This window comes from Oncorhynchus keta, chromosome 31 (genome assembly GCF_023373465.1).
Source record: "Oncorhynchus keta strain PuntledgeMale-10-30-2019 chromosome 31, Oket_V2, whole genome shotgun sequence".
Classification (NCBI taxonomy): Eukaryota; Metazoa; Chordata; class Actinopteri; order Salmoniformes; family Salmonidae; genus Oncorhynchus; species Oncorhynchus keta.
The window spans coordinates 23,444,421-23,456,931 of NC_068451.1; the positions used below are offsets into that span (position 1 = coordinate 23,444,421).

The 12,511-nt window shown below is 41.9% G+C and overlaps 1 protein-coding gene and 2 pseudogenes across 2 annotated transcripts in view; 2 read left to right on the plus strand and 1 right to left on the minus strand.

The window, feature by feature from the left end:
• The first annotated feature begins 1,696 nt into the window (after positions 1-1,696).
• On the plus strand, positions 1,697-3,371 carry LOC118375785 (trypsin-2-like; annotated as a pseudogene).
• A 1,502-nt stretch (positions 3,372-4,873) lies between these two features.
• On the plus strand, positions 4,874-8,450 carry LOC118375771 (39S ribosomal protein L17, mitochondrial-like; annotated as a pseudogene).
• A 361-nt stretch (positions 8,451-8,811) lies between these two features.
• The window catches only part of LOC118371310 (transmembrane protein 145-like), a 53,723-nt gene continuing 50,023 nt past the window's right edge, over positions 8,812-12,511 (minus strand). Inside the window, exons 14-16 of one of the 2 annotated variants that reach the window (XM_052489982.1) lie at positions 11,722-11,910; positions 11,486-11,546; positions 8,812-10,137 (exon numbers count right to left, since the gene is read on the minus strand). In XM_052489982.1, the coding sequence (XP_052345942.1) occupies positions 10,118-10,137; positions 11,486-11,546; positions 11,722-11,910 (270 nt within the window). In that variant the 3' untranslated portion in view covers positions 8,812-10,117. Of the gene's footprint in view, positions 11,547-11,721; positions 11,911-12,511 lie in introns of both variants that reach the window. The other variant, XM_052489981.1, reaches the window with a different exon arrangement.

A 12,511-nucleotide genomic window follows, 5' to 3' on the forward strand; every position in this document is an offset into this window, starting at 1 on the left:
ACCCTTACCCATAACTCTAACCATAACCCTAACTTCATGTCCACATCCTGGCTCAACCATAACCCTAAATGTATGTCCACATCCCTAGATGCAGGCAAGGCAGTGTTGAATGTGTCGACGTCTGTCACCTTGATAACTCAAATTTCTCTCAACCTATGCACCTACAATGTAAACTTTCATTTATAGACTAGGTTGTAGCAATCTCATGATGGGTATAGAGACATTTGAGTATCATGTAGTAGTAGCCTTTTAACCTATCGCTGTTACATTAAGATAGATGAATGGAATATGAATGACAGTCATCCAATATGCTGTAATAGAAATAAGGCCATGCTCATAAAAAAAGGATACAACCCTTTAACATTTTTTTGCCTAAAATTACATACCGACATCTAACTGCCTGTAGCTCAGGCCCTGAAGCAAGGATATGCATATTCTTGGTACCATTTGAAAGGAAACACTTTGAAGTTTGTGGAAATGTGGAAGGAATGAAGGAGAATATAACAGAATAGATCTGTAAAAGATAATACAAAGAAGAAAAAAAAAACACTTGTATTTTTTTGTACCATCATCTTTGAAATGCAAGAGAAAGGCCATAATGTATTATTCCAGTCCAGGTGCAATTTAGATTTTGTCCACTAGTTGGCAGCAGTGTATGTGCAAAGTTTTAGTCTGATCCAATGAACCATTGCATTTCTGTTAAATAATATAAAATGTGTCAAGACTGCCCAAATGTGCCTAATATGTTTATTAATAACTTGCCATGTATAAAATGATGCACTCTCCTCAGGCTTTTTTTTATGGTGGTTTTGGAGCAGTGGCTTCTTCCTTGCTGAGCAGCCTTTCAGGTTATGTTAATATAGGACTCATTTTACTGTGGATATAGATACTTTTGTACTTGTTTCCTCCAGCATCTTCACAAGGTCCTTTGCGGTTGTTCAATTTGTAAGTCGCTCTGGATAAGAGCGTCTGCTAAATTACTTAAATGTAAATGTAAATGTTCTGGGATGAATTTGCACTTTTCGCACCAAAGCACATTCATCTCTAGGAGACAGAACGCGTCTCCTTCCTGAGCGGTATGACGGCTGCGTTATCCCATGGTGTTTATACTTGTGTACTATTGTTTGTACAGATGAACGTGGTACTTTCAGGCATTTGGAAACTGCTCCTAAGGATGAACCAGACTTGTGGAGGTCTACAATTTTTTTCTGAGGTCTTGGCTGATTTCTTTTGATTTTCCCCATGAAGTCAAGCAAAGAGGCACTGAGTTTGATGGTAGGCCTTGAAATACATCCACAGGTACACCTCCAATTGACTCAAATGAGGTAAACTAGCCTATCAGAAGCTTCTAAAGCCATGACATAATTTTCTGGAATTTTCCAAGCTGTTTAAAAAGGCACAGTCAACTTAGTGTATGTAAACTTCTGACACACTGGAATTGTGATACAGTGAATTATAAGTGAAATAATCTGTCTGTAAACAACTGTTGGACAAATTACCTGTGTCATGCACAAAGTAGATGTCCTAACCCACTTGCCAAAACTATAGTTTGTTAACAAGAATTTTGTGGAGTGGTTGATAAATGAGTTTTAATGACTCCAACCTAAGTGTATGTAAACTTCCGACTTCAACTGTACCTGAAGTATCCTATGTGCTTATAGAGGAGTAAGACTTACATTTAATGAATACATTCAATATGTGTATTGGTACATCAAGCTGCCTCACCTTACAGAAACAGGAGATAGGCTCCTGTTCCTATGAGACGTTCCGGCTCGCACACTCCCAGGCATGTACAAGGTTATTTACATGTCTGTCATGGTTTAACAACATCCTATCATCCAGATATCATGCAGTTCACTTCACCTGCACCCCAAGGCTCAGCACAAAACACCATCAAGTGATGAAAGACTTTCCTTTCCCTCGTTCTCCCTAAGCTGTGTGGAGGTGTGTCTGGGCGAGAACAACGTTGACAGGACTGAAGGTAAGGAGCAGTTCATCTCTTCTTCCCACGTCATCCCCCACCCCAACTACAGCTCCTACAACATGGACAATGACATCATGCTGATCAAGCCCGTTGCTCTGCCCAGCAGCTGTGCCCCCGCGGGCACCATGTGTACCGTCTCTGGATGGGGCAACATCATGAGCTCCAGTGAGTGCAGAACCTGGGTCAAAGGTTACACTCCAGTGAGTGCAGCAATAATGGCAACACGTTCATGTATTTTGGGGCTGTTGTAAAACATACTTGGTCAGGTATGATCACTAACGCCATGTTCTGTGCTGGACTCTTGCCAGGTACTACTGACCAGCTTATCAAAACTATTAAATCAAATCAAATGTTATTTGTCACATACACATGGTTAGCAGATGTTAATGAGAGTGTAGCGTAATGCTTGTGCTTCTAGTCCCGACAGTGCAGTAATAACAAACGAGTAATCTAACCTAACAATTCCACAACTACTACCTTATACACACAAGTGTAAAGGGATAAATAATATGTACATAAAGATATATGAATGAGTGATGGTACAGAACAGCATAGGCAAGATACAGTAGATGGTATAGAGTAAAGTATATACATGAGTAATGTAGGGTATATAAACATAAAGTGGCATAGTTTAAAGTGGCTAGTGATACATGTCTTACATAAAGATGGCAAGATGCAGTAGATGATATAGAGTACAGTATATACATATGAAATGAGTAATGTAGGGTATGTAAACATATTAAGTGGCATTGTTTAAAGTGGCTAGTGATACATTTTTACATCCATTTCCATCATTAAAGTGGCTGGAGTTGAGTCAGTATGTTGGCAGCAGCCACTCAATGTTAGTGGTGGCTGTTTAACAGTCTGATGGCCTTGAGATAGAAGCTGTTTTTCAGTCTCTCGGTCCCTGCTACTGACCTCGCCTTCTGGATGATAGCGGGGTGAACAGGCAGTGGCTCGGGTGGTTGTTGTCTGACCGAAAATACAGTATAGAGAAACAGTGAAGTAAATCTCTCATTGTCTCTCTCTCAGGGTGACTCCGGTGGCCCCGTGGTGTGCAACGGTCAGCTTCAGGGTATTGTGTCCTGGGGATAAGGCTGTGCCCAGCACTGATAACCACGGTGTCTATGCCATGGTAAGAATATAGGCTTCTGCTGCTAAGTTTGTGGGATAAAGCCTTAATTAGACCACTGGCTCATCCCTGTCACAACTACATGTTTCTAACTTCAATAATACCAACTTCACCCCAGCTCTAATACCAACTTTATCCCAGGTTTACAGTGACTTGGCCCTGTGTCCACTGATGTCTCCCTTCTCCTTCTCTAGGTGTGCATCTTTAATGACTGGCTGACCAGCACCATGGCCACCTACTAAGTCTGATCCTAGCTTTGGTCATTCAATAGTCCCACACCTCTACAACATCCTGTACAGTTCAATATCCACATAAGTTTTCATGACAAATAAAGCATTTAACACAAAAATCCTTTTTCTGTTGTGTTTGTACTTTCACTGTCCTTAGAAATCTTTGTAAAGGTATTCTATCTTCTCATGTCAAATAGTTTTACTAGTAAACACCGGAGAAACTAGGAACCACTAGCAAATTGTTAAAGTATGGATCAAGAATATACTGTTTTTCTTTCTAAAGGATACAGGGGGTGAATTCATTGTGTCATGGTACCCTACCTTAACCATTTGATATGTATCAATAAAGCAAGTCCTTTAGTAACAGACACATCTCAACATCAACTGTTCAGAGGAGACTGTGTGAATCAGGCCTTCATGGTCGAATTGTGGAAAAGAAACCACAATTCGACCATGAAGGCCTGATTCACAGTCACAGTCTCCTCTGAACAGTTGATGTTGAGATGTGTCTGTTACTAAAGGACAACAATAATAAGAAGAGACTTGGTTGGGACAAGAAACACGAGCAATGAACATTAGATCAGTGGAAATCTGTATTTTGGTCTGAGGAGTCAAAATGTGAGATTTTTGGTTCCAACCGCTTGTCTTTGTGAGACGCAGAGTAGGTGAACGGATAATCTCCACATTTATGGTTCCCACAGTGAAGCATGGAGGAGGAGGTGTGATGATGTGGGGGTGCTTTGCTGGTGACATTGTCTGTGATTTATTTATAATTCAAGACACACTTAACCAGCATGGCTACTACAGCATTCTGCAGCGATACGCCATCCCATCTGGTTTGCCCTTAGTGGGACTATCATTTGTTTATCAACAGGTCAATGACCCAAAACACACTTCCAGGCTGTGTAAGGGCTATTTGACAAAGAAGGAGAGTGATGGAGTGCTGCATCAGATGACCTGGCCTCCACAATCACCCAACCTAAACTCAATTGAGATGGTTTGGGATGTGTTGGAAAGCAGAGTGAAAGAAAAGCAGCCAAAAAGTGCTCAGCATATGTGGGAACTCCTTCAAGATGTTTGGAAAAGCATTCCACGTGAAGCTGGTTGAGAGAATTCCAAGAGTGTGCAGAGCTGCCATCAAGGCAAAGGTTGGCTACTTTGAAGAATCTAAAATCTATCTTGATTTGATTTGTTTAACACTTTTTTGTTTTTTCATAGTTGATGTCTTCACTATTAATCTACAATGTAGAAAATAGTACATGTAAATAAAATGAGTAGGTGTGTTCAACATTTTGACTGGTACTGTATATCTATGCTATTTGTCATCATATATCGTAAATAGGTCATTTAAATATGTACACTTATTTCCGATTACATTTCCTAATCAGAAATTAACCTTTTTTTTACATTTTGAAATATCTCTACGCAACATAGAAAGACCTGATATCTAATAGCAAAACAACAATGAATTAATTAATGACCAATATAATACATTTGAGGCGGAACGATTTAATCCTAAAGTGGAAAAGTTTTCACCCACACAGACTGAGATAACTGATGCACCTGCAGTGTCAAAGTTGTCACGTTATTAAGCGACCTCGGGGATGTATTAATGATCACATAAACCTAATTTAAACGAGAATAACGGAAGATAACCTTCGTTAGAAACATCGGTTTACATTTTTGAAGGCCGGCTTGATTCCTTTTTTCTTTCTAGCCTCTTTGTAGGCGTCGGAACTCGACAAGATGCGCGTCAATATTCAGATGTTGATATCCCATGGCCGGGTGGCCCGTAAAATGGGTCTCGGTAAACATGCTTCGGAACATTCTTACCGGCCTCGTTCGACACGAGAGGATAGAGACCACCCGAGGCAGAGCAGACGAAGTTCGATTCTATGCTGAAAAGGTGAGGACATGTTACATGGTAACGTTACCTTTTTACGCAGCTCAACAAAGTTGCTTCTCCAGTAATTCAAAGGCTGGCTGATGGCGATATTGAGTCGTTTCATTTTACCGTCCAAAAGGAATGTATGCAGCCGGCTATACGTCTATACCCCTTCAGCCAATCAGACCAGGGGTGAAAATAATAGACTGCTTCAACCTGATTGGCAACAGCCGGAACATGGCGAAAATTGTATTTCATAAAGAAAGTATTGTTAAGACACTGGGTTTATATGCGCAGAAATCGACCCTGCCGCACGAGCATGCTTTTGCGGCACAGTCGATAGCGCGCCGGACTTCGGGCAAGAAGGTCGACGGTTCGAGACCTGCTCCCTGTCTGTTTCATTACATTGGTGTCAGAAGTGATCAGACCTTGCATCCAGGACAGTGCGCGTTCCTGTAAGACGTAGAGTCGCGAGGACGCTATCTTTGAAAAGGAGGGAGTAGTGTAACGACCGCACGAGCATGCTTTTGCGGCACAGTCGATAGAGCGCCGAGCCGGAGGGTTCGAGACCTGCTCCCAGCTGTTTCATTACAGTATGTTTTTTCCACCTTCTCGCCATTAAATCGAGTTAAGGAGGTAATCGACTCCTTTGCAACTTGAATGGAGAATGTTATGTACAACCCGGTCCATAGGGGATATGAGTGTATAGCTGGCTACATAGATTCCCTTTGGACAGTAAGATGAAGCGACTCTATTCTGATCTGCCAGCCTTTGGGCTACTCCACTAGTTGACTAAACTCGACTCCCATTGTGAAGGAAGTTTCTGATGAACTATGGAGTTGAGCAGAGTCCTGGCTTTGTGAAATTCAGCTCTGACTACATTGATTTGCCCAAGATCAATAGTAAATGATGAAACGCTTACCGTGTACCTATGGTTGTCCTATGTAGATGTGTGCCTTTGTTTGCTGAAATCCATACTTTTTCATTTAACTCCATGGTTGTATTTATTTGATTTAGTCAGCTACTTCTCAATGGGCGGCAGCGTAGCCTAGTGGTTAGAGCGCTGGACTAGTAACCGGAAGGTTGTGAGTTCAAACCCCCGAGCTGACAAGGTCGTTCTGTCGTTCTGCCCCTGTTCTGCCCCTGAACAGGCAGTCATTGTTCCCAGGCCGTCATTGAAAATAAGAATATGTTCTTAACTGACTTGCCTGGTTAAATAAAGGTTAAAAAATAATAATAAAAAAATCATCCCTGTTTAGTAGGCTACTGTGTAGTTTTGACAGCTTGTGACGTTGTTGACCAATGTTATGTTGTTTTGCAGTTGATTGACTATGCCAAGAAGGGAGACTGACGAGAAAGCGATGAAAATGGCAAATTTCTGGCTCACAGTAAATGTTCTTTATGATCTTTGTTAGTATTTTAATCTACTCAGACCAAGTCAGACCGTCCCAATGTCCCCAGCTTTGTTGTACTATTATCTACCAGATTAGTATGAGTGTGTTCCTAGTTCTTTCAGTCAGTCATCATCCCGTCTCTCTCTCCTGTGGTTTAAGGAAAAGGACCTGATCCCAAAGCTCTTCAAGGTCCTGGCTCCCAGGTTTGAGACCCAGCCCAAAGCCTACACCCGGATGGCCCGCATTCCCAACAGGGAGAACCTGGACAAGGCTGCTATGGCCGTGCTGGAGTATAAAGGCAACCCGTTCCCACCTCTCCAGACCACCAAGCGAGACAATGAACTCACGCTAATCAACCAGCTCCTCAAAGGCTACAGAGAACAGTGGGCACAGCAGGCAGCAGCCAAGGTTGAGGCATAATGCAACCAGCCACACACTGACATCACATGTATTACAGTTTTTAGATGTCTGGCTACAGTATTTGACCCCACAAAATAAATGTGATTGTTTGACAATGTTACACGTTCTGTTTATGGCACTAATGTGAGTTTAACAGATATGCTTAAATCAAACAGGTTTGATATGCTGTTATTATCCCTTCTACCGGTTCAGAAGCATGTCCCCGAAACTGTTCATTATCATCATGGTTGATGTCCTGTTTTTAATCTCTTTACCGGTTCAGAAACATGTCCCCCAAACTGTTCATTATCATCATGGTTGATGTCCTGTTTTTAATCTCTCTACCGGTTCAGAAACATGTCCCCCAAACTGTTCATTATCATCATGGTTGATGTCCTGTTTTTAATCTCTCTACCGGTTCAGAAACATGTCCCCCAAACTGTTCATTATCATCATGGTTGATGTCCTGTTTTTAATCTCTCTACCGGTTCAGAAACATGTCCCCCAAACTGTTCATTATCATCATGGTTGATGTCCTGTTTTTAATCTCTCTACCGGTTCAGAAACATGTCCCCCAAACTGTTCATTATCATCATGGTTGATGTCCTGTTTTTAATCTCTACCGGTTCAGTAACATGTCCCCCAAACTGTTCATTATCGTCCTGTTTTTAATCTCTTTACCGGTTCAGAAACATGTCCCCCAAACTGTTCATTATCATCATGGTTGATGTCCTGTTTTTAATCTCTTTACCGGTTCAGAAACATGTCCCCCAAACTGTTCATTATCATCATGGTTGATGTCCTGTTTTTAATCTCTCTACCGGTTCAGAAACATGTCCCCCAAACTGTTCATTATCATCATGGTTGATGTCCTGTTTTTAATCTCTACCGGTTCAGTAACATGTCCCCCAAACTGTTCATTATCGTCCTGTTTTTAATCTCTACCGGTTCAGTAACATGTCCCCCAAACTGTTCATTATCGTCCTGTTTTTAATCTCTTTACCGGTTCAGAAACATGTCCCCCAAACTGTTCATTATCATCATGGTTGATGTCCTGTTTTTAATCTCTACCGGTTCAGTAACATGTCCCCCAAACTGTTCATTATCGTCCTGTTTTTAATCTCTTTACCGGTTCAGAAACATGTCCCCCAAACTGTTCATTATCATCATGGTTGATGTCCTGTTTTTAATCTCTTTACCGGTTCAGAAACATGTCCCCCAAACTGTTCATTATCATCATGGTTGATGTCCTGTTTTTAATCTCTTTACCGGTTCAGAAACATGTCCCCCAAACTGTTCATTATCGTCCTGTTTTTAATCTCTTTACCGGTTCAGAAACATGTCCCCCAAACTGTTCATTATCATCATGGTTGATGTCCTGTTTTTAAATCTCTCTACTGATTCAGAATAAACACAGTGGCAAATAGAGGCAGGATGTTTTATGAAAGCAACTACCTTCAGCCAGACATAATCACACACTCATCATGAGCTTCCCCATCCATTCTATTTGTTTAGATTCAAACTGTCTTTTTATTAAGAGCTGCTGTAGAGGTTGGTTTTTACATTCTGGTAACTACTTGCCAAAATGACCCCAAACCTATTGCAATTCCATTCAATTGGACCAGCTCTCCTTTGCCACTTGCCTGTAAGCGCTCCAAGTGTGAGGTTCCAGAAAATAATTGTACTGTACCAAGATGGAGTAGATGTTTTGGACGAATGCCCTTGCCCTTCTACATCACATTACACATTCACACTGTGGCCAAGGTATGAAAGAAACAGACCAGGCCTCTAGTAAAACCAACCATTTTAATTTGGCAAAAAGTTTATGTACAGCGTATTCAGAATATCCTAATTTGACACCATTAAAATGCATTCATTTCTAACAGTGCTTCAGTAATGTGCTCTTAACCAGACCCTTCTAAATACCCAGGAAGCTGTGCTGTTGTCTGTCATGCATATAAAACCCTCACTCATCTCCCGTTGCTCTTCTACTTGCGTCTGTGTATAATAGACAAATACCATAGATACGTTGATCATGCAGCTTGTTGTACAGAATGACTGGAACCTGTCTGTCAAAATCTATTCAGTCAAGTAATGGCATCCGTAACCATGGACAACAGTGGACTGTAATGGCAATAGAGACAAATATATATACGCCTACAGAGACAACCTTTAGAACACCAGAACAATCTAATTCAAGTGTCATTCTTTTTTACAGACTACATTATACCTTTGACTGTATGTTCTCATGTACATAACATGTGCAGTACCAGTCTGACCAACCCAAGCCTACTCCAGACATTGTCTTTCTGTAGTAAAGGGCTATTAATTAAACCATTGGAAACAGTCAATTAACCACCATTCTTTCTCCCACACCATTTTTTTTTACAGATTGGATTTAAAAATGATTAAAGAGACTTGCATGTTTCATACTCAGATATTAACAAGTTATAAAAAAAAATGTAATTGATTACTTCTATTTCTTAGAACAGGTGGTAAATTGGCCTTGACACAGTCTTGTGAATACCCCCCTCCCTCCCTTACATTGATATCATTAGGCTATTTCATTAATCAACTTAATATTATTCAGATCATGTACATTTTATATGTCTGATAATGACACTTGATGACATTGATTAATATGAACATATCTACAGGTAACATTTGTATATTTGATACCGGAATATCATTGGATGTAGTGTGTGGATACGTATGATCCAGATTAAAGCGCTATTCAAAGTCACTTTGAAATAAATGGCAGAACAGAAAACTAAGAGTAGGAGAACACTAAAGTGCTTCATGCAGGACAAACAGGACGTTGGTGCTACTACTTTCACAGTTACTCTAAAAGGTTTGCTTTAGTTGTTTATGGGCCCAGGACTTTTCATGGTCAGGAAGAACTACTGTTCCTACTTATGGAGAAACAACAATGAGCCCCTCACGCAGTATCAGATCAGATGTACAACTTCACTGAGGGAAACGGCCATACAGACAGACATGTACAGGTTTGACATGACATCGTTACATACTAGTCGGGGGGGGGTGATTGTGAAGTTAGTTCACATCCTCGCTGGACAACTTTCCCTCCTTAAATCATGTGTCAAGGATGGAGGCTGAAATTGAAAGTAAAACAAGCTATAAGTATGATTTCTATGTAAAAAATTATAATTTAACTTTAAAACCACCCCTTTCCCTGTGCTCTATTGCATTAATACATTCACCAAGGTCTACATACATCAAGGAATTACATTCAGAGCAAGCTAATATCTTGCACTCCAGTGAAAACTGAACAGTAGTATTCTGAGTTAAAACAGTTGTCTGTGGACAGTATGACATAAGGTTCCAGAAGGTTCCAATAGAGATCCAGAAGAAGTGACATTAACACCTCGGTAGCCTATATGGTATGAAATATACACAGCTATTGTATAGTAGTTTGGTACAACAGGCACACACACTGTATGAACACATGGAGTATAATCAGTTTAGAGACAGGGAGTACATGCTTGTTTTAGCAGTACCTCAGGGGTCCACAGTAAACTGAACATTGTACACTTAAACATCAGTATATCAATCCTATAGCCTGGAGAATATATAAGAATATAAATCATCCCAACATATTCTATATGGAGAAATTCTACATTTTGTGTTAACATCTGTCAAACATGAAAAAAAAATGTATGTTTCAGGATGTGAGTGAATATTTTACTCTTGTACAATGTAATGGCATGAGAACTGCAATGGTCACAGCACCACTTGGAATTCGACAATGGAAAAAAAACATCCCTTTTGTAATATAAACTGCAACTATTTTAGAGTAATGGGAACTCATTCTCTTCAGCTATTTACACGTTTCCCTCAGCCCCTCCATTGATGCCTTATAAAGTCTTGAATAAAAGTGTTCATAGGAGTTTTGTTCAGTCTCCACTGTGCGCTCCTATCATTCTATTGGTCAGGCTACATCCACTCTGTCATCTCTCCCTCCCGGTGCCTCTCTCCCTGCTCATGTTCAAATATTTATTGCTTCTTTTTTCTTTTACAAGCTCAGCACTTTAACTCACAGCCATATCCTCTTCTTTATTCAGACTTTTTCCCATTCAGAGGTGAAAATGGGACATTTAGGATTTCCATTCCACATGTCTGCTTATAATGACTTCCCCTTCTCTTCCTCCTCATATCCCTCCCTCCTTCCCTCGTGGCTATACATAGCTTGACCTGTTTTCTATGCTACCTGGATCTTCACCTCCCTCTCGATCTTTCTCTCTGTGTCCCTCTTTCTTTCTCTCCGTCTGTCTCATGCCTTGGTGCCCATGCCCCCTCCCCCCTGCATGCTGAAGTACTCGGTGAAGTGGGAGGGGAGTTGTGGAGGGGGAGGGCGGGGGAGGTGGGTGGGCATGGGGGGAGGGAGTGGGGGGAAGGTGGGTAACGACAGGTCGGCCGTGGTGGTGATGATCTTATGCTCACTGTTCCTCTGCACTTCCTGTCCCTTCCGGGCCACCGTCTCCTCCACCGTCTTCACTGGGCCCTAAGAGAGAGGGAGGTAAAGGTTAAAGGTCAAGCTGGGTTGTATTTGTCACAATGTCAGTTACCACATCCTTCTCTGACAACTTCCTCTGTGCTTTAACACCTCTGGAGTGTTACAGGGACTATATCGTACCTTAGTATCAGTTAGATCCTCCTCAGATCATACATCAACTCACCGACTGGATGGAGAAGAGTTCTGTGAAGTTGGGCTGGGAGTCGCCCAGGAAGGAGCTGTTCCCATAGGCATGGTGGGGGAAACTCTCACTCGCCACACCCGCCTTTGGACTAGACAGCAGGATCCCGATCTGAGAGGTCCGCACGTGGTACGGGAAGTTCTTATTGGCCGCAGAGGGCCGCGTGATAGCCTGTGGCGAGGCAAGTAGGGGGAGAGGGGATGGATGGGAGGAATGTATCATATTCAGAATATTGCCTTTTGCCTGTACAAATATTACCCTGTATTCTCCATACACTGATACACAAAGGCTCAGTCTGGTACAGAAGTCTGGGACTGAGAGGCTCAGTCTGGTACAGAAGTCTGGGACTGAGAGGCTCAGTCTGGTACAGAAGTCTGGGACTGAGAGGCTCAGTCTGGTACAGAAGTCTGGGACTGAGAGGCTCAGTCTGGTACAGAAGTCTGGGACTGAGAGGCTCAGTCTGGTACAGAAGTCTGGGACTGAGAGGCTCAGTCTGGTACAGAAGTCTGGGAACGAGAGGCTCAGTCTGGTATAGAAGTCTGGGACTGAGAGGCTCAGTCTGGTATAGAAGTCTGGGACTGAGAGGCTCAGTCTGGTACAGAAGTCTGGGACTGAGAGGCTCAGTCTGGTACAGAAGTCTGGGACTGAGAGGCTCAGTCTGGTACAGAAGTCTGGGACTGAGAGGCTCAGTCTGGTACAGAAGTCTGGGACTGAGAGGCTCAGTCTGGTACAGAAGTCTGGGAACGAGAGGCTCAGTCTGGTATAGAAGTCT